The 27,906-nt window shown below is 44.4% G+C and overlaps 1 protein-coding gene across 1 annotated transcript in view; it reads left to right on the forward strand.

The window, feature by feature from the left end:
* Positions 1–27,906, forward strand: part of LOC124556300 (gamma-tubulin complex component 3-like) — a 249,300-nt gene that overhangs the window by 78,483 nt on the left and 142,911 nt on the right. Inside the window, exon 3 of the mRNA XM_047130275.1 lies at positions 1,761–1,946. Within this exon, the coding sequence (XP_046986231.1) occupies positions 1,761–1,946 (186 nt within the window). The remainder of the gene's footprint in view (positions 1–1,760; positions 1,947–27,906) is intronic.

Consider the following 27,906-nt stretch of genomic DNA (forward strand, 5'->3'; position numbering starts at 1 on the left):
TTGAATGGCACGGCTAGGGATGGAAGAGAGGATTTATAGCACCCCAGCCTATCTCGTTTTTTGTTATTCTGCTTGACCTTCTGCCACATTCAGCTAGATAGTAGAGAATCTACCATATTGTAAAAGGTAATGACCTAATACCACTACTTTGGGGTACTCCCAAAGTTACTTTTACATCTGAAGATTCCTCTCCATTAAGAACAACATGCTGTGTTCTGCTTTCAAGAAACCTTTTAATCCAGTCACATACCTGGTCTGATATTCTGTATGCTTGTATTTTATAGATTAGAAGCTAGTACAGAACTGTATAAAATGCCTTTTGGAATTCAAGGAAGATGGCATCAACTTTGGCACTTGTATCTACTGCTTTTTGTGTCTCGTGGGCAAACAGGGTGAGCTGGGTTTCACACATTTGTTGTTTTTAGAACCCATGTCTATTCCTATAGGGAGATTTTTGGTCTACATGAATGCATTAATACGTGAGCATAAAACATGTTCCAGCATTCAACAGACTGGCTTCAGGATAAAGGCCTGCAGTTTGGGTGTCTGTTTGATGACCCTTCTTGAAAATGGAAATGACCTGCATTTTTTTCCAATCATTAAGAATGTTTTGCTCCTCCAGCAAATTATGGTACACTGCCTATAGAAGATAAACAAATTCTTTAATTTACTCTAAATAGAATTGTACTGATATTCCGCCAGGTTTAGTGACCTTACCTTTGTCGAGTGACTTCCAGTTCCTTTTCCATCCCACGGTAACTTAAGTCATTTTGACATTCATGTGGCGATTTAAAGGAGGGAACTACAGTGTGATCTACCTAAGTGAAACAGTTTTGGAAAAAGATATTTAATATTTTGGCCTTATACGTCATCCTCTGTTTGGATGCCATTATGAGCAGTGTGTCTGGACAAATCGCATTGATCTGTTTACATATTTAACTTATGACTGAAACTTCTTAGGATTTTCTATTATGTCTGTAGATATCATTTAACTTTAGAATTTGTTGAAAGCTTCACACATGGCTCTCCTTACACTAATTTTAGCTTCATTCAGTTTTTGTTTGTGTCTGATGATTTATCTACCTTTAAATTTGCAGTGAAGCTCTTTGCTTTTGTAGAAACTTTTTAACATCGCTGTTGAGCTGGTGGGTCTTTTCCATCCCCGACAACTTTTCTCAGCACATAGTTGTATAATTGTATTGTACAATTCTCTTCAACTTTGTTCATTGGTGCTCAACATTTTCAGTGTTGGAGATGAAATTTTCATGGTGATCACTCAGGAAGCAAAAATCTGCCAGAGAGGAAAGCACAGAGGACTGTTTTATGCCCAAACTGGCACACTATTAATAAATAATAGTAATTGGATAGAAAATTTTGTGAAAAATGATATTTAATAACTTCATGAAGTGATAGATGCAGTTACTGTGGAAATTCAATTGATACTCACTATGTTCCCTTATAGTTAACATATCTCTTTCTGGCCAGATAGCTTGCTGTGTCCTGCTGATGTTGTTATCATACAGGATGTAAGTTAAGAAAACTTGGTTAATGCTTCAGTGACTCTTTGCTGACAACTTTCACAAAAGTCAGAATTTTCTCCAGTTCAGGGACTTCAGAATGTTTCTCTCACTGTGAACAACATTTAATGCAGTTTTTTTGTTATTTGCATTGAAAAATGAAAGTTGTGACTTGCAGCTTAATTTTTAAAGTAAAATTTATGTAAATTTAGAGGCATCAGACTGACAAGTCTCTTTCTGCAGGTGGACCTTGTTCCATCAGTTAAGCAGCGAGTTCTCCATTTAGCAGAGGTTGGGTGGCTGTACAATAAATTGAGACAATTTTGTGATGCCGCAAGACCAGCTGGACGTATTAGCGAGAGTCTTGTAGTTGGCGTCCGCGATGAACTGACAGAGTACTACAGATTGATTGCTGTACTACGCTCCAAGGTATGTTTCTTAGTGATTTATCATGATAAAGTACTATTTATCTACAGGAAGTAGACACTGAAGAATGAAACCGTCATCTAACATATTTTGATAGTAAATGTGTTATGCTTTTTCAATAATTTCTCCTTGAGCAAGAGGTAATGTAATTCACTTTCCGTCTGCATTGACCCATAGCTGCACCAAGAACCTGAAGCTATGATCCTGTAGTCAGTAGTCAATGCATTGGCTAGAACTGTGAATCAATAAAATAAACAGATATATTACATAAAAGATAAATTAATAATTAATAACAGGAGTTCTATTATAACATCTATAATTGATGTCGAGGACATCAGATAATTATGTTGATTAATATTTGTTCAAGAAAATAAATCTGAAATGTAGGGAAGTTGTTCCTATGATAACAAGTTAAAGTACAGTCAGAAAATAACCTTATTAAATGCAATAAAGTTGCATTGAGAGCATTATGAGAATGGTAACAGAATCCCCAAGCTAAACAGTCATCTAAGACCCTCGAAAAACTGAGTCTATTTCATGATCACAATACATAAAATATTCAGCAGCTTACAATAATTAAAAGATCAGTATGGCAGTTTTGCACAATAACACCCAAGGGATAACTAATATGACACAAATATATTTCAATAGAGATACACTATAAATATTCAGTCACACTCAGACCATTTACAATAACTATAAGTAAAGGTTTGTTTGTAAAGCATTCTTGCGAAACTGTGCTCATGTTAAATGACAAGAAAACTTCAGTAAGTATTGTTTAAACAGTTATTTCTGTTTGCTTGATAGAAGCAGTTTTTGTTCTTCTTTTTCAAAGGTCGTGTCAACTAACACATGTGATTGACCACTTCTAAACTACACAGTAGTCTAATTTAAATAGCACTCTTGGCAAAAACAGCAACATATTTGTTGCATAACTGCACAGATATGTCAAGGTATGAGGCACTGATACTGCATTCAGTTGCTGTGTTACTGAGGAGGATATGATGTCCTGACATTTGTATAATGAAAGGAAATATAAACATAACAAATTAATTAATAAGATACATAAAGATACTTAGCTTTCAGGGATAATAGCTATAGTACAGTGCTATCATCTGAGATATCATATGTTTAACTCGCATGAAGCACTTAAAAGTTGTTAATTATACAATTCAGTGTGAAAGTATTTATTCAGTGTAAAATATAAAATTCAGTAGTATTTAAGTTATTGAAAATATTATCACTTCATTGGATGCACCTAATTTTCCTGAGATCACAGATGTATTCACATTTGTAAGAACCATATGTCAGACTTTCTTACACTCCTTGATTCATTGTGCATTGTCAGTTCTTCAGCTAAGTCAGTCCTGCCATCCAAGTTCTTCCTGGTCTGTGTTTTACCCATTCTAGTCACATGCTGCACGCATTCTTACATGCACTGAGCAGCCATGGACCAGCCATGCCCAACCATGCTCTGGGGCTGCTGGCTACTGTTTAGCTGCACGACAAATTCACCTCATCTCATTCTAATTCTAGGCAGCTGAACTGCACACCTAAATATGTGTAACATTATAAGATCAAACTAACTTTTGCTCCCTTTGGCTGCTTAAAATTTTCATCGTCATTCACTTGGGTACTGATTTTGTCATATCCAGAAGGGTTCAACTTTTAATGTTGGTAGTGGTAGACAATTTTCTAGATTAAAACACTGAAGTAGATGAAACATTAAAAATATGGGAGTGACATCTCTAAATTTATTTGTAATCAGTCACTAAATACTCCATTTTTTAGTTTAATGCATGTGGTGTTGTGAGATAACTTGATCCTTCTTCTGATCCAAGTGCATCTTGATTTGTTTAGTCATAGTGTTAACCAGGCCTTGCACTGAGTCTTGTAACTACTGTATTTTAAGCAAAATAGGAAGATGCTGATATGCAGAGTCTGTTGTCTCAGTATCATGTAATGGAGGAATTCCTTTAATAATGAGTGACTGACTAAAACAGTCGTAATATAATGGAGTCAATATGTACATTGTACATGCTTAAATTTAACCTGTGAGCTCAAACAAACATTTTCTTGGATTAAGTTTCAGTCCGACTTGTTGGAGACACTTAAGAACAGCCCTCGGTCATCTTCTTAAGTGTTCATCAAATGTCTCTGAGAACACTATGTCATCTAAATAACAAAGACAAATATCCACTTCAGGTGCCTTAGAAGATTATCCATCATCCGTTCAAAAGTTGCTGGTGCATTACACAAACCAAACAGCATTACCTTAAACTCATACAGGCCCTCTTGGGTGACGAATGCAGTTTTCTCATGATCAGCCTCATCTACTTTGATTTCCCAGTATCCCAAGTACATGTTCATGGTTGAGAAAAACTTAGCCCCCTTCAGACAATCTAGTGCATCATCAATTAATGGCAGGGAGTCAACGCCCTTTTCAGTTACCTTATTAAGCTTCCTACAATCGACACAAAAGCGCCAACTGCCGTCCTCCTTCCTGTTGAAAACTACTGGTGACGACCATGGGCTCTGTGAAGGCTGAATGATGTCACTCTTCATTTTTCTCTACCTCGTTGTGAATTATTCGACATTCCATTTCTGACACACGGTATGCTCTCTGGTTTATTGGTTGATGGTCTCCAGTGCTAATCTAGTGCTTCACCTTTGATTTGTCTAATTACCTCTTCACTTGTGGATTGAAGCATTCAGAGAACTCTTGAAGAATGGCAAGTAGCTTCTTCTGTTGTTCCTTAGTGAGATCTGGTGATAGTTAAGCTAGAAGATCTTGTCTTGTACTGGTAGTGCCAATTTTGCCCACAGACTCTGCGTGGGAGGTTTCTATGATGCTCAGCTGTTTGGCAATTAATGACTCAGCATTTGCTATGCACATGCATCTTGGAAGGATCTGCGGTTTTTGGTGATAGTTAACTATCTACAAATCACTGAATCTGTTCTTAAATGAGATGACTGAGGCTGGTATGATCAAGTTATTCTTCAGTGGTATGCTTGTCTTACATTCCACTACAAGATCCATAGGTTGATGCATGGCATGACACATGACAGTTAGCTTTCCAGCGCTGACTGCAGGAATGATCACTTCATCCAGCACACACAGTATCTCACTCGGATGAGCATCTTCCAGTCCACAGTATCTCATCTCGTCTAGCATAATCTTCGAGTGACCACAATCTATAATTGCCTGAGAAGCTTTCAAAAAGTCCCATCCGAGAATGACATCGTGACTACGCTCATGTAAGACTATGAATTCTAAGGGCTGTGTACAGCCACTTATACCCACACGAATGACACATCTTCCTACTGGTTTTACATATTTCCCATTAGTCACCTTCAGCAGAGATGTTTTAATGTTGACGAATATGGTTTTCTGCAACTGGCAGCGGTACTTCTCTGAAATGACTGAATATGATGCTCCAGAGTCCACAAGAGCTTGGCCTGGTTGGCCATCCATGAGGATACCGACGTAGTTTCCTATCATTTTTGTAGTGATCAACGGTGGAGGATTTTTCTCTTTGGCGGCCTCGCCTCCCAGGTTTCCAGGTTGTGGCAGCTAGGCGATCGGCTGGAGCTTCTAAACAGTGATGGAGACCTTGATCAGCATGTTGGGGAGCGTCCTCTCAAGCAGCTAGCTTGCGGCAATGGTGACCTACGTCGTCTTGCACCCACATCTTCTTGATCATCTTTGTCGTCCTGGAGTAGGTCGGTCTGCTGTTTTCTGGCTCAGGCATCATCAAATATCTGCCACCTTTTTTGACAATAGCACACAACATGTCCTGGTCATCCACAGTGGAAACATACTGGTTGGTTATCCTGGATTCTCCAGATGTTAGTCTTCCTTGGTGCCCAAACAGGTTCCTCATGCAGTATTGTAGGAATGTAACCTTGCCTGGGTCTCCCTGAAACTAAGATTTTCTGCACCTTCTTGCTCATTATATATTGCTCTAAGGGATTTAAATACTCACTCTCACAGCAGATTCAATTTCATTTATAGCCCCCTCTCCCCTTCTCCGATATCCAGTGTGGGTAAGAATTGATTCTACTGGCAGTCAAAACAGATGTTATAAAAAATATTTTTTTATTTTCATTTAAAATATTGGAAAGACTTTTTGCCCTTACTTTTTGGAACCTATAACCTGTTCCTAATTTATTTTTTTTATTATTCCATATCTTGAGCTAACTTCAATTCTACAACAAAATGTGCAAAAGTTGAGCAACTATCAGTATGAGAATTTCCAAATTGCAGGCTGAAACATTCGTAGAATATCTATTTACACTTTCAAAGTGATCAGCCTAAAAACCTGTGTTCAACTCGGAATTTTACCTATCGTGCAACTTTTAAGGATTTAACTCCGGTAGAAGATGCTATGGCTTAGCTTCAGAGTAATGAGATGATCTGCATTCATACTTACGTATACCCTTCTTAATGTACTGTATTGACTCTTTGTCGCTTTCAGCAGCTTGCAAGCTTGATTCTCCTTAGGTAGTATGCCCTCCAGCATATATCTTTTTGCAATACATCTGAGTCTATCTCTGGACACTCGTGGATAAAAGTATATGAAATAAATATAATCCGTTCAAACAATTATTTTCATTCTGCAATTATTTTTTTTTTTTTTTTAAAGAAAAAGACTGTAAATAAAATCAGATTTACCTGCCACTTTTCTGAATGTTGAGCCACATAAAGGTATCTCTCAGCCTTCTTTTTCCCCCATATAGTATGAGATTGAGACAAATCTTTGTTACTTTTATTGTCTTCCTTCCCTCTGCTGCTTTTAGGCAAGTTCTCTCTCATGTATCCTAGTAAGAAATTTTTCTGTTCAAATTTTGTGTTACTCATATATGGGCTCTGTCTAAAACAAATAAGGTCATTCAGACTCAAATGTCCAGCTTTTCATGTTGTTTCTGTTGCTGTTACAAAATGGTTACAGTCCACATACAGATCTGCATTTGAAGGAGAAACTGTATACTTGTTACTGTTTCAATGTTGATGGGTCCTGCTTTATCTTCCTTTTTTCACCCCTTGCACTATTTGAGATTATTCTGAATCTTCTAAAACCTTCATAATGATTGTCCAACAAGGATGTTGCACAACAGCTACTAATTTATAGTGGAACAGTGATTGAACTTGAAAGAAAATCATGGGGAATATAGACACTATCATCTAACAATCATTAAGAAATAGTTGGTTTATTTTCTAGGTTGTTGTATGATGACTCACCAATACACACATGAAAATGTAAAGGGTGTTAAATCTAGCTCTTAAATTTTATGTTCAAAGTTTCAAATCTGCAATATAAAAGGAGGATTACTTGAGCTTTGTGGAGTCTTACAAAATAGAGATGTTGAGTTTTGTGAAAATTGGCTGTATTCAGCCATATTTAACAACAGCAAATGTTCAGTTTTGTCATATTTTCTGTTATCCATTGTGTTGGGCTTGTATTAAAGTACCAGACTCCATAAAAAATGCATATGTATAAAAGATGTCATTTTTTTAGTTTTGTTAAAATGATCCTCAGTTAGTATGGTGCACAGCCTGAGCACTATGTTATGTGATAATGGAAGTTCATGGATATGTATTACTAAAGGTAACTTGCTTCCCCCTCTCCCCCTTCCATCATACCAAAACAGTAAGTTTTTCCACCTACATCTACACTACTGGCCATTAAAATTGCTACACCACGAAGATGATGTGCTACAGATGCGAAATTTAACCAACAGGAAGAAGATGCTGTGATATGCAAATGATTAGCTTTTCAGAGCATTCACACAAGGTTGGCGCCGATGGCGACCCTTACAACGTTCTGACATGAGGAAAGTTTCCAACAGATTTCTCATACACAAACAGCAGTTGACCGGCTTTGCCTGGTGAAACATTGTTGTGATGCCTCTTGTAAGGAGGAGAAATGCGTACCATCACATTTCCGACTTTGATAAAGGTCAGATTGTAGCCTATCACAATTGCGGTTTATCGTATCGCAACACTGCTGCTCGCGTTGGTCGATATCCAATGACTGTTAGCAGAATATGGAATTGGTGGGTTCAGGAGGGTAATACGGAACGCCGTGCTGGATCCCAATGGCCTCGTATCACTAGCAGTCGAGATGACAGGCATCTTATCTGCATGGATGTAATGGATCGTGCAGCCATGTCTTGATCCCTGAGCCAAAAGATGGGGACGTTTGCAAGAAAACAACCATCTGCACGAACAGTTGGACGATGTTTGCAGCAGCATGGACTATCAGCTCGGAAACCATGGCTGCAGTTACCTTTGACGCTGCATCACAGAGAGGAGCGCCTGCGGTGGTGTACTCAACGACGAACCTGGGTGCACGAATGGCAAAACGTCATTTTTTTGGCTGAATCCAGGTTATGTTAACAGCATCATGATCGTTGCATCCGTGTTTGGCGACATTGTGGTAAAAGCACACTGGAAGCGTGTATTCGTCATCGCCATACTGGTGTATCACTCGGCATGATGGTATAGGGTGCCACTGGTTACACGTCTCGGTCACCTTCAGGGGGCTCAGCATTTAGTTGCTGGGTATGGGCTTGCTGGGTATGGGCTTGGCGACTCCGGGGTCCCTGAGCTGGGTACTGGGAAGCACCACCAGTCCTCAATACCGTAAGCTCTGAGCGTGCTTCAACTACCACCGTAAGGTGCAACGGTGGAAAGTTGTATGGTACAGGTTAACTGCCTGGGTCGCGAGGATGGTATAAACCTCTATAAAAAAAAATCAATCTCAAGGTGTGCTGCGTGCCGAGGAGATGGATGGCTGTTGCGGTAGAACAGTTGCTAGTGGGCAACCTCTGGGGAACCTGCTGCCCCCCCCCCCCCCCCCGGTTCCATTAGGCTTACCCAGGCACGCGGGGCTCTGTCTGGGTGGACATTCCTTTCCCTAGCTGCTCATGGGACCAACATGAAAAGAAATACGAATGGTTCGCAAGCACGAGTCTCTAAGAAAGGAAAGTTCAATGCTTTAAAGTATGATCCCCAGTCATTCCCTTCCCTGCCCACACCAGGGGAGGAACATGAGACGTATTCTCCTCAATTTCTGGTTTACAGCCGAACAGATGGGGACTCATTTCAGACCACAAAGCCTCAGTTTTTTGTGGAAAATTTAAAGGACAAGTTTGCAGAAGTTGATTGCATGTCTAAAATGAGGTCTGGAGCAGTCCTCATACAGGCATTGCTTGCTTGTGACAAGCTCGGTGACGCAGTCTCCATTACGCCTCATAAGAGCCACAATATGGTTCAGGGCCTTATTTTTCCTCTTGACCTGTTGTTGCAATCTGATGATGAGCTCCATGCAAACCTGTAACGCCGTGGTGTCCACTTCGTATGTGTCTTCAGGGGACCTAAAGATAGTAGGGTCACCACGAGCGCTTTCGTTTCGGCTTTTGAGTGTGACACCCTGCCCGAAAAGGTCAAGGTGATGATATATCGATGTGATGTTAAGCCTTACGTCCCTCCTCCAATGTGCTGCTTTAAGTGCTGGAGGTTTGGGCATATGTCATCGAGATGTGATGCCAACCCTACCTGTTGGGATTGTGGACGTGCCTCCCACCCCAACGTCCTGTGTTCACCGCCTCCTGTTTGTGTCAACTGCACAGTTTTTGGTAGGGTCCCATTTGTCCTTCGGTTTATCAGGCTGGGTGGGCTTTTCCGACCCAGTCTCATGAACCGAGGAAGACCTGCAAGCCCTACGGCTCTAAGGTGGTGGCTTGTTCAGCCACTGGCTGACATCTGGAGGGGCAGTAACCATTGAAGGGAGGGCACCAAGCGATCCCTTCCGCACGTGGGGAGCTGTAGGAGGCGGGCACTTCTCTAGCTCAGAAGTGGGGACTGAAGTACCCAAAGGAGGAGGGGTTGTTACTCCTGATGTTAAAAACAGGGGAGCAATGGAAGAGGGTGTTCCCCCAACAACCAGGGGGGCAAGCAAACCTTGCTTGTCAGACTGTGCGGTTTATCAAAAAGACCGGAAGATTATGGAATATAAGACCTTGGACAGGCTCACTTACACAGAGACTAAACGCAAGTACGACCGACTTCACCCTGTGCACATTTCATTGACGTATGCTGCAGCAGCTTCGATGTCGCTATCCCTGGTGATGAGCCCCCAAGCTCAGCCGCTTTTTGTGGGTCTTCCAGCCAGGCCGTCTATTCCTGTTCCCCTGGTTGTTGGGGGAACACCCTCTTCCATTGCTCCCCTGTTTTCAACATCGGGAGTAACAACCCCTCCTTCTTTGGGGACTTCAGTCCCCATCTCTGAGCTGGAGAAGTGCCCGCCTCCTACGGCTCCCCACGCGCGGAAGGGATGGCTTGGTGCCCTCCCTTCCATGGTTACTGCCCCTCCAGATGTCAGCCAGTGGCTGAACAAGCCACCACCTTAGAGTCGTAGGGCTTGCAGGTCTTCCTCGGTCCACGAGACTGGGTCGGAAAAGCCCACCCAGCCTGATAAACTGAAGGACAAATAGGACCCTACCAAAAAGAAGAAAAAGCAAAAGGAGAAGGACATAGAGATGGAAAAGGAGTTCACCACTGCACCTGAAGGTGATGTGGAGCATCTAGCGTCCACTCAGGAGCTATATGTTGCTCGACCCGCAGCTCCTATGGAAGTTGATAAGGCTACTTCGCAATCGGTGGCAGCGAGCACTTCTAAGGCGTGACCTATCACCCCCACGTTTCTTAATGTCTTCAGTCGGATACCATTAACCTGCAATAGAATTGCCGTGGTTTTTTCCACCATCTTGCTGAGTTGAAACAACTTTTCTGCTGCTTTCCTGCCACTTGTCTGGCCCTACAGGAAACCTGGTTTCCTGTTCGACAGACCCCCTCCCTCTGTGGCTACCGAGGTTACTATAAGAACCGCATAGAATATGACAGGGTGTCTGGCGGTGCCTGTGTTTATGTTCTTGCCACTGTTCCTAGTGCCCCAGTGCCACTTCACACAGCTCTCGAGGCTGTGGCTGTTAGAAACCGGGCAGGAATGGAGCTTACCATCTGTTCCCTCTACCTTCCCCCAGATGAGGTTGTCCCTCTTGCCGACCTAGCTGCCTTGTTCGCCCAGCTCCCCCCGCCAATGCTCCTTTTGGGAGACTTCAATGCCCACCACCCTTTATGGGGTGGGGCCCAGATCTCGGGCCAGGGTAGGAACGTTGAGGCTCTCTTGGCACAGAAGGACATTTGCCTCCTTAACACTGGTGCTCCCACATATTTTAGCTTGACTCATGGCACATACTTGGCCATTGACCTCTCTCTTAGTAGCCCAGATCTTCTTCCATACCTCAGTTGGAGGGTCCACGAAGACCTCTGTGGTAGCGACCACTTTCCTATCCTGGTTTCTCTTCTTCAATCCCAACCCACTGACCAGCTGCCATGATGGTCTCTTCGTGGAGCTGATTGGGCAGCTTACACATCAGCTATTATGGCCATTGCTCCGCTTCCTGTTGACATTGATTTGGCAGTGGATGAGGTCACTATGGCCATTGTTTCTGCTGCCGAGGCAACTGTCCCCTGCTCTTCAAGTACCCTAAGGTGTAAGTCAGTCCCTTGGTGGACACCAGAGATTGCAGAAGCTATCCAGGACCGCCGGCGAGCCCTGCAACAACACCAGCATCATCCTTCCCTATAGAATTTGGTTGCCTTTAAACGGCTGTGGGCCCGGGCTCGGCGGTTAATCCAGCGGAGCAAACAGGACTGCTGGGAACGATATGCTGCCACCATAGGTTCTTGCACCACCCCGTTTCAGGTGTGGTCGCGGGTTCGGCGCATTTTTGGCTTTCGCCCTCATGCGTCTGACCCTTGCCTTTCTCTTCAGGGTACACTTTGTACTGACCCAATCACCATCGCTGAACATCTGGCCGAGTACTTCACTCGGAGTTTTGCGACAGCTGGCTACAGCGCAGAATTCCGCACCGTTAAAGAGCAGGCTGAGCGTACGCAGTTGTCATTTGGCACCCACCATTGGGAATGATACAACGTCCCGTTTAGTGAATGGGAGTTCCAAAGTGCCCTTACAGTTTGCCCCGATACATCTCCAGATCCAGATCGCATTCACAACCAGTTTCTTCACCATCTCTCGGCGCACTGTCAGGGTGAATTACTCACCTTGTTTAACCGCATCTGGGTGGAGGACGTTTTCGCAACTCGTTGGCAGGATAGCGTTAGCAGACCGGTGCTGAGACCTGGTGCTGATCCACTGGTGGTTGATAGCTATCGCCCTGTCAGCCTTACCAACATTATGTGCAAACTCCTGGAATGGATGGTGAGTCGGCGGCTCATGTGGATCCTTGAAGCTCGGGGCCTCCTGGCACAGCAACAGGGGGGCTTCCATGAGGGCCGCTCAGCAATCGACAATTTAGTCTCGCTAGAGTCAGCTATTCATACAGCTTTTACTTGGCGAGAACATCTAGTTGCTGTTTTCTTTGATCTACAGAAGGCATACGATACCACCTGGTGCCATCATATCCTTGCTATGCTGCATGAATGGGGCTTACGGTGTCCACTTCCGATTTATCTACGGAATTTCCTCTCCAGTCGCTCATTTCGGGTTTGAGTTGGCACATATTTTAGCTCTGTTCATATTCAGGAGAATGGTGTCCTGCAGAGCTCAGTTCTCTGTGTTCCCCTCTTTTTTGTGGTGATTAATGGTCTTGTGGCTGCGGTGGGCTCATTGGTCTGTTCCTCTCTATATGCCGATGACTGTTGTCTTTATTACAGTTCCCCAAGCATCATTGTCGCTGAATGGCGGCTGCAGGGAGCTATCTGTAAGGCACATTTTTGGGCATCTAAGCATGGTTTCCAGTTCTCAGCCTCTAAGACACGAGTGATGCATTTCTGTTGTCGTCAAACGGTCCACCTCCATCCAGAGCTCTACCTTGCCAATGAACTCCTTTGTATTGAGGAGACACATCGCTTTCTTGGCATGCTGTTTGATGCTCAGCTCACACGGACACTTCATCTTCGTCAGCTTAAACATTGTTGCTGACGGTACCTGAACATCCTTCATTGCCTCAGCCAAACCGTTTGGGGGGCTTCACGAACAACTCTCCTACAGCTCTATAAGGCCTTAGTCCAGTCCCACAGTCCCATCTTGACTACGGGAGCGTGGTGTGTGACTCAGCAGCACCTTCAACATTGCAGATCCTCGAACCAATTCTCCGTTGTGGCGTCAGACTGGCAACAGGTGCCTTCCGCAGTAGTCCGGTGACTAGCCTTCCGCACTAGTCCGGTGACTAGCCTTCCGCACTAGTCCGGTGACTAGCCTTCTTCTAGAAGCTGGAATCCCTCCCCTACGATTCCGCCGACAACAGTTGCCTTCGGCTGCATGGAGCTGCCCGCGTCCATGCCTTGCCCGATCACCCACCCGCAGGCTCCTTTTTCTGTGTTCTGCACTCCCCTCCCCACGACGGCGGCCTAGGTCGGGTCTCCCGATCGTGGTCCGCATTCGTTCCCTTCTCTCGTCACTCGAGTCCTTTCCCCTTCCTCCATCCTTCCGGCGCTCTTCTTCTACCCCTCCTTGGTCCCTCCCTCACTTGTGGCTTTGCTTGGATTTGTCCTGCGTCTCCAAGTCCTCCGTTCCACCTGCCATTCTTCGTCAAGAATTCATGGCTCTTCTTCCCTCGTTCCGCGATGCAGATGTAGTCTACACCAATGGTTCTGTGGTTGATGCAGGCACTGGGTTTTCTTTCATCCACGGTGACTATGTTGAGCAGCATTCCCTGCCTTCTGGGAGCAGTGTTTTCACTGTGGAGCTGGTTGCTCTTTATCGTGCACTCGCTCACCTTTCCTCCTGCCCTGGGGAGTCATTTGTTATATGCAGTGACTCCTTGAGTGGATTGCAAGCACTCGACCAGTGTTTTTCTCCAGACCCTTTGGTGCGCGGTGTTGAAGATGCTGTTTTTGCTCTCGCAGAGTGTGGTTGTTCAGCGACATTTGTGTGGACCCCGGGCCACATCGGCATTCCGGGAAACAAACGTGTCGATCGGTTGGGAAGGCAGGCCACCACTTCAGCACCCCTGGAGCTTGGTCTTGTGGAAAGATACTTCCGGTCAGCCCTACATCACAAGATCCGCAATGTCTGTAGCTCTGAATGGTCTGTCTTGAACAGGCCAAATAAGCTCCGCATGGTCAAGTTGTCCACGGCGGTATGGAACTCATCCTTGAGGAGCACGCGTAGGGACTCAGTTGTTCTCTACCGTCTCTGAACTGGACATACGCGGTTAACCCATAGCTATCTCCTTCACTGTAAGAACCTGCCCAAGTGTTGCTGTGATGCAGGGCTGACAGTTGTCCATCTTCTGATGGTCTGTCCCATTCTAGCACCTTTGCGGCAGTCCTTTAATTTACCAGCTGCACTTCCTTTAATTCTAGGTGGTGATGCCTCTATAGCTGACTCTGTTTTACGTTTTATTTGTGCAGCTTGGTTTTACCACTCACTCTAGTGTGGGCGCTCTTGCATGATTTCTCAGGCTACACCCACTCCAGTGACTTTTAATTGTGATGTTGTTGTTGTTGTGGTCTTCAGTCCTGAGACTGGTTTGATGCAGCTCTCCATGCTACTCTATCCTGTGCAAGCTTTTTCATCTCCCAGTACCAATTACAACCTACATCCTTCTGAATCTGCTTAGTGTATTCATCTCTTGGTCTCCCTCTACGATTTTTACCCTCCACGCTGCCCTCCAACACTAAATTGGTGATCCCTTGATGCCTCAGAACATGTCCTACCAACCGATCCCTTCTTCTGGTCAAGTTGTGCCACAAACTTCTCTTCTCCCCAATCCTATTCAATACTTCCTCATTAGTTATGTGATCTACCCATCTAATCTTCAGCATTCTTCTGTAGCACCACATTTCGAAAGCTTCTATTCTCTTCTTGTCCAAACTATTTATCGTCCATGTTTCACTTCCATACGTGGCTACACTCCATACAAATACTTTCAGAAATGACTTCCTGACACTTAAATCAATACTGGATGATAACAAATTTCTCTTCTTCAGAAACGCTTTCCTTGCCATTGCCAGCCTACATTTTATATCCTCTCTACTTCGACCATCATCAGTTATTTTGCTCCCCAAATAGCAAAACTCCTTTACTACTTTAAGTGCCTCATTTCCTAATCTAATTCCCTCAGCATCACCCGACTTAATTAGACTACATTCCATTATCCTTGTTTTGCTTTTGTTGATGTTCATCTTATATCCTCCTTTCAAGACACTGTCCATTCCATTCAACTGCTCTTCCAAGTCCTTTGCTGTCTCTGACAGAATTACAATGTCATCGGCGAACCTCAAAGTTTTTATTTCTTCTCCATGAATTTTAATACCTACCCCGAATTTTTCTTTTGTTTCCTTTACTGCTTGCTCAATATACAGATTGAACAACATCGGGGAGAGGCTACAACCCTGTCTTACTCCCTTCCCAACCACTGCTTCCCTTTCATGTCCCTCGACTCTTATAACTGCCATCTGGTTTCTGTACAAATTGTAAATAGCCTTTCGCTCCCTGTATTTTACCCCTGCCACCTTCAGAATTTGAAAGAGAGTATTCCAGTCAACATTGTCAAAAGCTTTCTCTAAGTCTACAAATGCTAGAAACGTAGGTTTGCCTTTCCTTAATCTTTCTTCTAAGATAAGTCGTAAGGTCAGTATTGCCTCACGTGTTCCAGTGTTTCTACGGAATCCAAACTGATCTTCCCCGAGGTTGGCTTCTACTAGTTTTTCCATTCGTCTGTAAAGAATTCGTGTTAGTATTTTGCAGCTGTGGCTTATTAAACTGATTGTTCGGTAATTTTCACATCTGTCAACACCTGCTTTCTTTGGGATTGGAATTATTATATTCTTCTTGAAGTCTGAGGGTATTTCGCCTGTTTCATACATCTTGCTCACCAGATGGTAGAGTTTTGTCAGGACTGGCTCTCCCACGGCCGTCAGTAGTTCCAATGGAATATTGTCTACTCCGGGGGCCTTGTTTCGACTCAGGTCTTTCAGTGCTCTGTCAAACTCTTCACGCAGTATCGTATCTCCCATTTCATCTTCATCTACATCCTCTTCCATTTCCATAATATTGTCCTCAAGTACATCGCCCTTGTATAGACCCTCTAAATACTCCTTCCACCTTTCTGCTTTCCCTTCTTTGCTTAGAACTGGGTTTCCATCTGAGCTCTTGATATTCATACAAGTCGTTCTCTTATCTCCAAAGGTCTCTTTAATTTTCCTGTAGGCGGTATCTATCTTACCCCTAGTGAGATAGGCCTCTACATCCTTACATTTGTCCTCTAGCCATCCCTGTTTAGCCATTTTGCACTTCCTGTCGATCTCGTTTTTGAGACGTTTGTATTCCTTTTTGCCTGTTTCACTTACCGCATTTTTATATTTTCTCCTTTCATCAATTAAATTCAATATTTCTTCTGTTACCCAAGGATTTCTACTAGCCCTCGTCTTTTTACCTACTTGATCCTCTGCTGCCTTCACTACTTCATCCCTCAAAGCTACCCATTCTTCTTCTACTGTATTTATTTCCCCTATTCCTGTCAATTGCTCCCTTATGCTCTCCCTGAATCTCTGTACAACCTCTGGTTCTTTCAGTTTATCCAGTTCCCATCTCCTTAAATTCGCACCTTTTTGCAGTTTCTTCAGTTTTAATCTACAGGTCATAACCAATAGATTGTGGTCAGAGTCCACATCTGCCCCTGGAAATGTCTTACAATTTAAAACCTGGTTCCTAAATCTCTGTCTTACCATTATATAATCTATCTGATACCTTTTAGTATCTCCAGGGTTCTTCCATGTATACAACCTTCTTTCATGATTCTTAAACCAAGTGTTAGTTATGATTATGTTGTGCTCTGTGCAAAATTCTACCAGGCGGCTTCCTCTTTCATTTCTGTCCCCCAATCCATATTCACCTACTATGTTTCCTTCTCTCCCTTTTCCTACACTCGAATTCCAGTCACCCATGACTATTAAATTTTCATCTCCCTTCACAATCTGAATAATTTCTTTTATTTCATCATACATTTCTTCAATTTCTTCGTCATCTGCAGAGCTAGTTGGCATATAAACTTGTACTACTGTAGTAGGTGTGGGCTTCGTATCTATCTTGGCCACAATAATGCGTTCACTATGCTGTTTGTAGTAGCTTACCCGCATTCCTATTTTCCTATTCATTATTAAACCTACTCCTGCATTACCCCTATTTGATTTTGTGTTTATAACCCTGTAGTCACCTGACCAGAAGTCTTGTTCCTCCTGCCACCGAACTTCACTAATTCCCACTATATCTAACTTCAACCTATCCATTTCCCTTTTTAAATTTTCTAACCTACCTGCCCGATTAAGGGATCTGACATTCCACGCTCCGATCCGTAGAACGCCAGTTTTCTTTCTCCTGATAACGACATCCTCTTGAGTAGTCCCCGCCCGGAGATCCGAATGGGGGACTATTTTACCTCCGGAATATTTTACCCAAGAGGACGCCATCATCATGTAATCATACAGTAAAGCTGCATGCCCTCGGGAAAAATTACGGCTGTAGTTTCCCCTTGCTTTCAGCCGTTCGCAGTACCAGCACAGCAAGGCCGTTTTGGTTATTGTTACAAGGCCAGATCAGTCAATCATCCAGACTGTTGCCCTTGCAACTACTGAAAAGGCTGCTGCCCCTCTTCAGGAACCACACGTTTGTCTGGCCTCTCAACAGATACCCCTCCGTTGTGGTTGCACCTACGGTACGGCTATCTGTATCGCTGAGGCACGCAAGCCTCCCCACCATCGGCAAGGTCCATGGTTCATGGGGGGGGTTAATTGTGATGTGGATACCAAAATAGTGTCTTTTACGGTAACAAGTTGTGTTGGTACCTCTATCAATGCTTTCCGGCTGGAGGTTCTTCATTTGTAGTTGAGTGGTTGACCTTTTACCTGATTTATTAACCACTGTAGTCTGTTTTACTCTAGTCAACTATTTGCTCTGCTCCTTTTAAGTGTCCTCCATTTTGTGTTATTGCGGTGTTCATTTTAGCTCTGTACCCTTTGGTGTTCCCTCCATCTGGGTGCAGAGGTTACGCTTTTACTGTATAGGCCTTTTACAAGAATGTCTGTTTGGAACAGGGGACTGACGACCTCGATGTTTAGCCCCCATCAAACCCCATAACCAGCTAACCAATGTCCTGGTCACCTCTTGTTCGCACTGACGGCATTTTGAACAGTGGACATTACATTTCAGATGTGTTACGACCCGTGGCTCTACCATTCATTCGATCCCTGTGAAACCCTACATTTCAGCAGGATAATGCTTAACCGCATGTTGCAGGTCCTGTACGGCCCTTCTGGATACAGAAAATGTTCGACTGCTGCCCTGGCCAGCTTATTCCCCAGATCTCTCACCAATTGAAAACGTCTGGTCAATGGTGGCTGAGCAACTGGCTTGTCATATTACACCGGTCACTACCCTTAATGAACTATGGTATCGTGTTGAAGCTGCATGGGCAGCTGTACCGGTACACGCCATCCAGCTCTGTTTGACTCAATGCCTAGGCGTATCAAGGCCGTTATTACGGCTGTAGTTGGTTGTTCTGGGTACTGACTTCTCAGGATCTATGCACCCAAATTGAGTGAAAATGTAATCACATGTCAGTTCTAGTATAATATATGTGTCCAATGAATACCCGTTTATCATCTGAATTTCTTCTTGGTGTAGCAATTTTAATGGCCGGTAGTGTACATATGGTACTGTCTCTTCAGGCCACTATACGGCACTTGGCAGAGGGATCCTTGTACCATACCTAGTAATCCCCCTTCCTGTTCAACTCTAAACATGGATCATGGGAGGAAAAACTTTCTGTATGCCTCTGTAAGAGACCTAATTTCTCTTTCTCATCTTTGTGGTACTTACAAGAAATGTGTGTTGGTGGCAGTAAAATCATTCTTGCCCAAGTGTCCATTCTATAAATTTGCTCAATGCTGTTTCATGAGAAGACTGTAGTCTTCCCTCCAGGAATATCCATTTGAGTTCATGAAGCATTTCCATAATACTTGCATGTTGATCAAATCTACTGGTCAGACAAAATTTACCCCCCAGGGGGTCCACAACTCTCTTGTGGATACGTGCGTAGCGAGCACGGGACCCCGAGCTAATGTGGCCTTCGTTCCTTTCCGGGCTGCATACCTTACCTCTCCGCATCCTTCCCCATCCCCCATCTTCGCCCCCCCCCCCCCCCCCCCCCCGCCTCTGCCTCTTTCCTTCCCTTTCTCCCCCTCTGGGAGTATGTTTTGTGCCTACATCCGGAGACGGACGCTCGAAAATCCAACACATTCTTTTCTTTCTCTGCTTGCAAGTCTTCATCCATCCTTTGTCCTTCTCTTTTCCTTACCTCTTCTCTTTGCCCTTTTCTCCACTGCGGCATTTGAGACCTCTCTTCTTTTCTTTACCTTTGTTTTTTCCCTTTGTCTTTTTTCATCCCTGTGCGTGTCTGAAGGCCGACCCACGCGTTTCCATGCGTAGTCGGTGACGGGGTAACACGTAATTCCCTGCCCCGGGTAGACAGGTAGGACACGTACGTACCCCCTGGTAATGGCCAGGCCCAGGAAGGGGTGATTACCCGAGCTGATACATTCCAAAAGTGCCAATTGGTCCCTCCGTCCATTTCTCGGGAGGTGTGACCTGAGGTGTGAACAGTCACCTAAGGTGGGAGTGCCCTCAGAGAGGGCCCCCACAAGGAAGGAGCGCGCCATCGGAGACGCCGGTAATCATGGGGGATACTTCCGCAATGGTTTCCTCATCTTCTACTATGTCTGCTCACAAGTGTAAGTTCAATGAGTCTCAGCCACAGACAGTCCTTCCATCGTTGCCACAGTTCCTTGTTGTTTCTCGGTCTGACGAAGGTCACGACTTCTCCACGGTCAACCCTTTCATTATTCAGAAAGGTGTCGACGCAATTGCAGGTCCTGTAAAGTCTTGTTCTAGATTACGAAATGGTACCTTGTTGTTAGAAACAGTCAGTGCTTTCCAGGCACAAAAATTGCTGCGTACTTCACTGATACACACCTTCCCTTTCCGGATGGAAGCGCACCGCACTTTAAATTCCTCACGTGGGGTCGTTTATGCACGCTGCCTCGACGGATTGTCCAATGAGGAAATTCAACACTACCTGTCTGACCAAGGCGTAACGGCTGTTCATAGGGTGATGAAAAGGGTTGACACGAACATCATTCCAACCCGCACTGTCTTCTTGACATTTGACAAAGTTCAACTCCCATCGAAAATCAAAGTGGGCTATGAGATAATTTCCGTTCCCCCTTACATCCCAAACTTTACGCGTTGCTATCGGTGTCAGCGGTTCAATCACACCAGCCAGTCCTGTTCCAATCTGGCCAAATGTGTTATATGTGGCAAGGATGCCCATGAGGGTGCTTGTCCACCTCCATCCCCTCGTTGCACCAACTGTATGGGTGACCACGCTGCTTCCTTTAGAGATTGCCCCATTTTTAAAGACGAAAAGCTCATTCAAGAAATCAGAGTGAAGGAAAAGGTGTCGACCTTTGCTGCTCGAAAATTATTCGCTAGTCGAAAGCCCACTGTGCCTCAGACAGGAAAATACAGCACTGTCCTTGCCTCTCCTCGGCCAACAAAGGAGGCAGTCATGCAGACTTGGGATCTCACCTTTAGAGCCATGGTCATCAGATCAGCCGGCGCAAAGATCACTCGTTCAACCTCTCCACTTTCGCCTGCTCATTCTATGGCTCACCCTTCATTGGGTTCTGCTAAATCTCGATCCCAAAAGTCAGACACCAAGACTTCCAAAAAAGAGCATACTCGTGAAGATTTTTTACGTACCCTACTTCACAACCATCAGTTCCTCCTTCATCTAAACATCATGTTTCTAAGAAGGCTAATAAGAAACCCAGTTTCTCTCCTTCTCCACCAAGGCGTGTCTCATTTACAGCACCACCTGGCGGTAACTGCCCTCGGCCGTCTTCTGTGTCGCCGAGGCGCACTGCTGGCGGCCGATCAACCAGCCGATCACTGGTGGCAGGAGCTGCTCCTGAACAACCTGTGGATCAGGATCTTCTGCCTTCGGCTGAATGCCGTTCCATGCTGTCGGTCGGAAGCTCTGAGCAGTCGTTGAGTTGACGGCAACCTTGGTCACATTCCTCAGTTTTCTGTTCACCCTATGTTCATTATCCACTGGAATATCTGCGGCATTCGAGCCAATCAGGATGAATTGTCGATCCTCTTACGATCCTACTCGCTGGTCATATTCTGTCTTCAGGAAACAAAGCTGCATCCCCACGACCACTTTGTTCTCCCCCATTTTCAGTCCATCCGATTTGACCTCCCCTCTGTTGAAGGCACTCCAGCACATGGAGGACTTTTGATTCTTCTCCATGATACTCTCCATTATCACCCAATCCCCCCCCCTTAAACACTGTCGCTGCTCGCGGCATGGTTTGCTTTTGTTCGTGCTACCGCTACTTAAAATATAAAAAGAGAGGAATTGTCACATAAGCGAAACAATTGCAAGAGACTGCTATTTGTTGTTACTTACACTGCTGCTTTCTTTGATAATGATCAACAAGAACCTTAAACACTTCCTTCCAAGCTGTCGCTGTCTGTCTTTCCCTTTCTGGATACACCTTCTCTCTTTGTACTGTATACATTCCATCGTCCACACCAATGGCACAAGCTGATCTCCATCTTCTTGGTCAGCTTCCACCCCCCTATTTGCTGGTTGTGGACTTCAATGCCCACCACCTGCTTTGGGGATCTCCACATCCTTGTCCGCGTGGCCCACTATTGGTAGACGTCTTCCACCAATCGGATCTAGTTTGCCTCAACACTGGGGACCCTACATTTTTGTCTGCCTCCACGACAAATTTCTCTCGTTTGGACCTTTATGTCGGTACTGTTCAGCTAGCTCAGTGCTTCAAATGGTTCGCCCTTGATGATACACACTCGAGTGACCACTTTCCATGTGTCCTTAGACTGCAGGCTCAACTGCCATATATGCGCCCGCAACGCTGGAAGTTTGCCCAAGCCGATTGGACACTTTTTTTGTCTCTAGCGACATTCGATGACCGTCACTTTCCTAGGGTCGACGATGAGGTCACACATATTACAGACGTTATTCTTACAGCTACGGAACGTTCAATACCATGCACCTCCGAAATTGCCCCGGCACCCCTCCAGTTCGTTGGTGGAATGAGGCATGCCGTGATGCAATACGTGAGCGGCGACATGCTCTTCGTGTTTCCTGCCACCATCCTACTTTGGCCAACTGTATCCGCTATAAGCAGTTCCGTGCGCGATGCCGTCGCGTCATCCGCGATAGCAAGAAGGCAAGCTGGGACTTCTTTACTAGCTCATGTAACACCTTCACTCCCTCCTTGGAAGTTTGGAGTCTGATTCGACGGTTATCTGGTGCACCTAGTTTCTCCCCAGTCTGTGGGCTCACTGTCGCACATGATAAATTAGTGGACCCCATCGAAATTTCTAACTCATTGGGTCAACACTTTGCTGAGATTTCGAGCTCTTCAAATTACCCGCTAGCATGTCTCCCGAAGAAACGTGCAGCGGAAGTGCAACCTCTTGCTTTCTCCTCTCAAAATAGCGAAAGCTATAATACTGTTTTCTCCGTGCGGGAACTCCAACATGCACTCTCTTCTTCTTGCTCCTCCGCTCCAGGACTGGATTGCACATATCCAAATGTTGCTGCATTTATCAACCCATATTCTGCGTTACCTCCTTCACCTTCATAATCGAATTTGGACCGACAGTACTTTTCCCAGATGATGGCGGGAAGCTATCATCGTTCCTGTTCCAAAACCTGGAAAGGACACACATCTCCCCTCTAGCTATCGCCCCATTTCTCTCAAGAGTAGTGCATGTAAGGTTTTGGAGCATATAGTGAATTGCCGTTTAGCTTGGTGGCTGGAGTTCTGCAGTCTTTTAACACCTGCCCAATGCGGTTTCCGAAAGCATCGTTCTGCAGTTGACCATCTTGTTGCTCTCTCCACTTATATCATGAACAATTATCTCCGGAATCGCCAAACAGTAGCAATATTTTTTGATCTGGAGAGAGCATACGATACCCGTTGGAGGACAGGCATCCTCGGCACACTGTTGTCTTGGGGCTTTCAAGGTCGGCTGCCCCTTTTTCTTCATGAATTTATGGCAGAGCGCACATTTAGAGTGCGGGTGAACACTACTCTCTTCCGTACTTTCTCCCAAGAAAATGGGGTACCCCAGGGCTCTGTGCTGAGTGTTGTACTGTTTGCATTGCCATAAATCCAATTATGGACTGTCTCCTTCCCGATGTCTCGGGATCCCTCTTTGTGGACGATTTTGTGATCTACTACAGCTCTCAACGGACCAGCCTTCTTGAACGACGTCTTTAAGGATGTCTCGATCGCCTCCACTCTTGGAGCATTGCAACAGGCTTTCGCTTCTCTCCCAGTAAGATCGTTTGTGTTAATTTTTAGCGTCGTACGGAGTTTCTTCCACCTTCCTTACATCTAGGACCTGTCAACCTTCCATTTTTGGACGTCGCTAAATTCTTGGGTCTTATGTTTGACAGAAAACTGTGCTGGTCCTCCCACATTTCCTATCTTTCGGCTCGCTGTCTGCGGTCCCTCAACACCCTCCGTGTCCTGAATGATACCTCCTGGGGAGCGGACCGAGTGGTCCTTCTCCGCCTCTATCGCGCCTTTGTGTGCTCGAAATTGGGCTATGGAAGCATAGTTTACTCCTCTGCTCGGCCGTCTATTCTTCGACGTCTCGACTCTATCCACCACCGTGGATTACGTTTAGTGTCTGGAGCTTTTTACACCAGCCCTGTGGAAAGCCTTTATGCTGAGACTGCTGAACCTCCGCTGTCCAATCGGTGAGCAGTCCTTCTGAGTCGTTATGCTAGCTATATGTCTTCCATGCCTGCTAATCTGGCCCATGACATTTTTTTCGACGCCTCCTTGGATTTAGGGTATGCAGACCGCCCTTCCTCCCTACTATCACCGGGAGTCCACTTCCGTCAACTGCTCCTTTCTCTTTCCTTCCGTTTTCCTAAAACCTTCTTGACAACTTGGGGTACAGCACTGCCTTGACTCCGTCCACGGACCTGCCTGCTTCGTGACCTTTGTCAGTTTCCCAAGGATGGTACCCTTTCACTTGTTTATCGTCGGGCATTTGCTGCTCTATGTGCACAAATGAAGGAAGCCGCATTTATTTACACTGATGGCTCGAAAACATCGTTAGGTGTAGGGAGTGCCTATATTGTTGACAACACCCCAAATCGATTTTGGCTTCCCGATCAGTGTTCGGTTTATACTGTGGAGCTTTACGCTGTTCTCCAGGCTGTCCAATACATCCGTCGCCACCAGCGGATACAGTATGTTATCTGTTCAGATTCTCTCAGCTCTCTCCTCAGTCTCCAAGCTCTCTACCCTGTCCACCCTCTGGTCCACCGGATTCAGGACTGCCTCCACTTGCTCCACTTTAGGGGCGTCTCTCTGGCGTTCCTCTGGATCGCGGGACATGTTGGTATCTGTGGAAATGAGGCGGCCGATATAGCAGCCAAGGCTGCAGTCTCTCTTCTTCAGCCAGCTATTCAGTCGCTTCCCTTCGCCGATCTACGGAGTGTTTTATGTCGTCATGTTACTCTTTTATGGCACGCACATTGGTCGACACTTCCCAATAATAAACTGCGTGACGTGAAAGCTCTTCCTTGTGCTTGGACCTTTTCCTCCCGAACGCATCGTCGGGAGGAGGTAATTTTAACTAGACTCCGGATAGGGCACTGTCTTTTTAGCCATCGACATCTTTTAAGTGGCGATCGTCCCCCACTCTGTCCCCACTGCTCTCAGCTGTGGACGGTAAGACACCTTTTACTTGAGTGCCCCTATTTTACTCCGTTACATGTCCGTCTACAGCTGTCACCTGATATATCTTCCATTTTAGCAGATGACACGCGATCAGCCGATCGCGTTCTCGAGTTTATTAGTGCCAGTGAGATGATGTCAGTCATTTGAAGCTCTTTTTGGGGACAACCAACCCCCTTCTATATTGGTTTTTTAAGCTTTCCTTCTATTTTAAGTTTCTCCAATTTTTTGAGTTTCGTTCCCATTTCTGCCTTTTCCTAAGTCACAGACTGGGCGCTAATGACCGTAGCAGTTTTGCGCCCTAAAACCATAAACAAAAAAAGACAAAATTTACAAATTTAGAGGCCAGACATTGGTTGTGGTTATCTTTGGCATGCATGCATGTGTGTTTCCTCTGTAAGCAAAGATATAAGAGTATAGTTGTTAGTGCCGCCCCCCCTCCAAATGCTGAAACCATACCAAGTATTATGTAAATTACCATGGGTCTGAGGATGTGATGCTCATTTTGTGACTGTATTATTTGTGAAATGATATGTAATGAAGTGACTACATTTGTTGATTTCTTCACTGGTAATAGTCTGTGTGCATACTCTTTCTGATGTTAGTTCACCACGTAGATCAGGGATGTAATGTGTGTGTGGTAGAGATTTATTCTACCCTCATGTTTTTCAATGGGTGTGAAATATAGTTGAAGCTATGATTTTTTATAAGTGTCATATCAAAAAAACTTTAACATTGTTTGATGAAACAGTGTCGTTGAAATTGTGTGATTTCTATCATTCATAATATACTGTCATCATTCCTCCTTGTGTTGGATATATATAAGGAGGCTAACAGTGCACAAGTGAATGGTAAAACAATGAACTATTCATTTTAAACAGCCGAAGGTGCCTGGGATAAGTGGCATATGGCAGGGAGAGGGAAGCAGCAGAAGTAGGTGTGTTGCATCATTTTAGTGGCTGCAGGTACCAGGAGTTGTGTGTTGTGCTCAAGAATGTCAAGAAATGAACTGGGAGGGGGAACACAGAACAAAGGGAGAGAGACTGTAATAAGAAGGGTATTAGTGCAGGTTGACAGATGTGTTAGGCTCATAGGATAGAGGTAGTGGTAGTGTGAGGCAAGGACTAGTAGATACTGAGACAAGTACGATTTTGAAACAAAAGAATATGTTGTAAGAACAGTTCCCATCAATGTAATTCAGGGAAGCTGGTGTTGGAGGAAAGTATCCAGAACACACTGTTGTGAAGCAGCCACTGAAATTCAGCATGTTTTGCTCAGTAGCATGTTCCACCATGTATGTCCATTTCCTTGAATATTAAGAAAAAATCTCTTACCAATGGACTGAATATTTGCGATTTTTGTATACTGCCAACATAAATACACATACATGCCTTTTACAGTATCATATTCTACAAAGGAAATGTCAATGTAAACCATACGCAACCTCTAGATGAATGATTCTGAAATTTGTGCAGTGTGGAGATTAACATTTGTACTAACATGTACGTTTGTTGCTGAACAGAATCTTCACTAAAACTCAAATACAGGGTGGTCCATTGATAGTGACTGGGCCAAATATCTCACGAAATAAGCATCAAACGAAAAAACTACAAAGAATGAAACTTGTCTAGCTTGAAGGGGGGAACCAGATGGCGCTATGGTTGGCCCACTAGATGGCGCTGCCATAGGTCAAACGGATATCAGCTGCGTTTTTTAAATAGGAATCCTCATTTTTTATTACATATTCATGTAGTATGTAAAGAAATATGAATGTTTTAGTTGGACCACTTTTTTCACTTTGTGATAGATGGCGCTATAATAGCCACAAACGTATAAGTGTGGATGGTATTTGATACGTGTTAAAATGGACCATTAACCAATTGCGGAAGAGGTTGATATCGTGTTGATGTATGGCTATTGTGATCAAAATGTCCAACAGGCACGTTCTATGTATGCTGCTCGGTATCCTGGACGACATCATCCAAGTGTCCGGAATGTTTGCCGGATAGTTATGTTATTTAAGGAAACAGGAAGTGTTCAGCCACATGTGAAACATCAACCAGGACCTGTAACAAATAATGATGCCCAAGTAGGTGTTTTAGCTGCTGTCACAGATAATCTGCAAATCAGTAGCAGACAAATTGCGTGAGAATCGGGGATCTCAAAAATGTCGGTGTTAAGAATGCTACATCAACATCGATTGCACCCGTACCATATTTCCATGCACCAGGAATTGCATGGCAATGACTTTGAATGTCGTGTACAGTTCTGCCACTGGGCACAAGAAAAATTACGGGATGATGACAGATTTTTTGCACGCATTCTATTTAACGACGAAGCATCATTCACCAACAGCGGTAACGTAAACCAGCATGATATGCACTATTAGGCAACGGAAAATCAACGATGGCTGCGACAAGTGGAACATCCGCGACCTTGGCGGGTTAATGTATGGTGTGGCATTATCGGAGGAAAGATAATTGGCCCCCAATTTAACGATGGCAATCTAAATGGTGCAATGTTTGCTGATTTCCTACGTAATGTTCCACCAATGTTACTACAAGATGTTTCACTGCATGACAGAATGGCGATATACTTACAACATGATGGATGTCCGGCACATAGCTCGCATGTGGTTGAAGAGGTATTGAATAGCATATTTCATGACAGGTGGATTTTTTGTCGAAGCACCATACTATGGTCCGCGCGTTCACTAGATCTCACGTCCCTGGATTTCTTTCTGTGGGGAAAGTTGAAGGATATTATCTATCGTGATCCACCAACAATGCCTGACAACATGCGTCGGTGCATTGTCAATGTATGTGTGAAAAATTACGGAAGGCGAAGTACTTGCTGTTGAGAGGAATGTCATTACACGTATTGCCAAATGCATTGAGGTTTGACAGACATAATTTTGAGCATTTATTGCATTAATGTCTTATTTACAGGTAATCACGCTATAACAGCATGCGTTCTCAGAAATGATAAGTTCAAAAAGGTACATGTATCACATTGGAACAACCGAAATAAAATGTTCAAATGTACCTGCGTTCTGTATTTTAATTTAAAAAA

Source organism: Schistocerca americana, chromosome X (assembly GCF_021461395.2).
Source record: "Schistocerca americana isolate TAMUIC-IGC-003095 chromosome X, iqSchAmer2.1, whole genome shotgun sequence".
Taxonomy (NCBI): domain Eukaryota; kingdom Metazoa; phylum Arthropoda; class Insecta; order Orthoptera; family Acrididae; genus Schistocerca; species Schistocerca americana.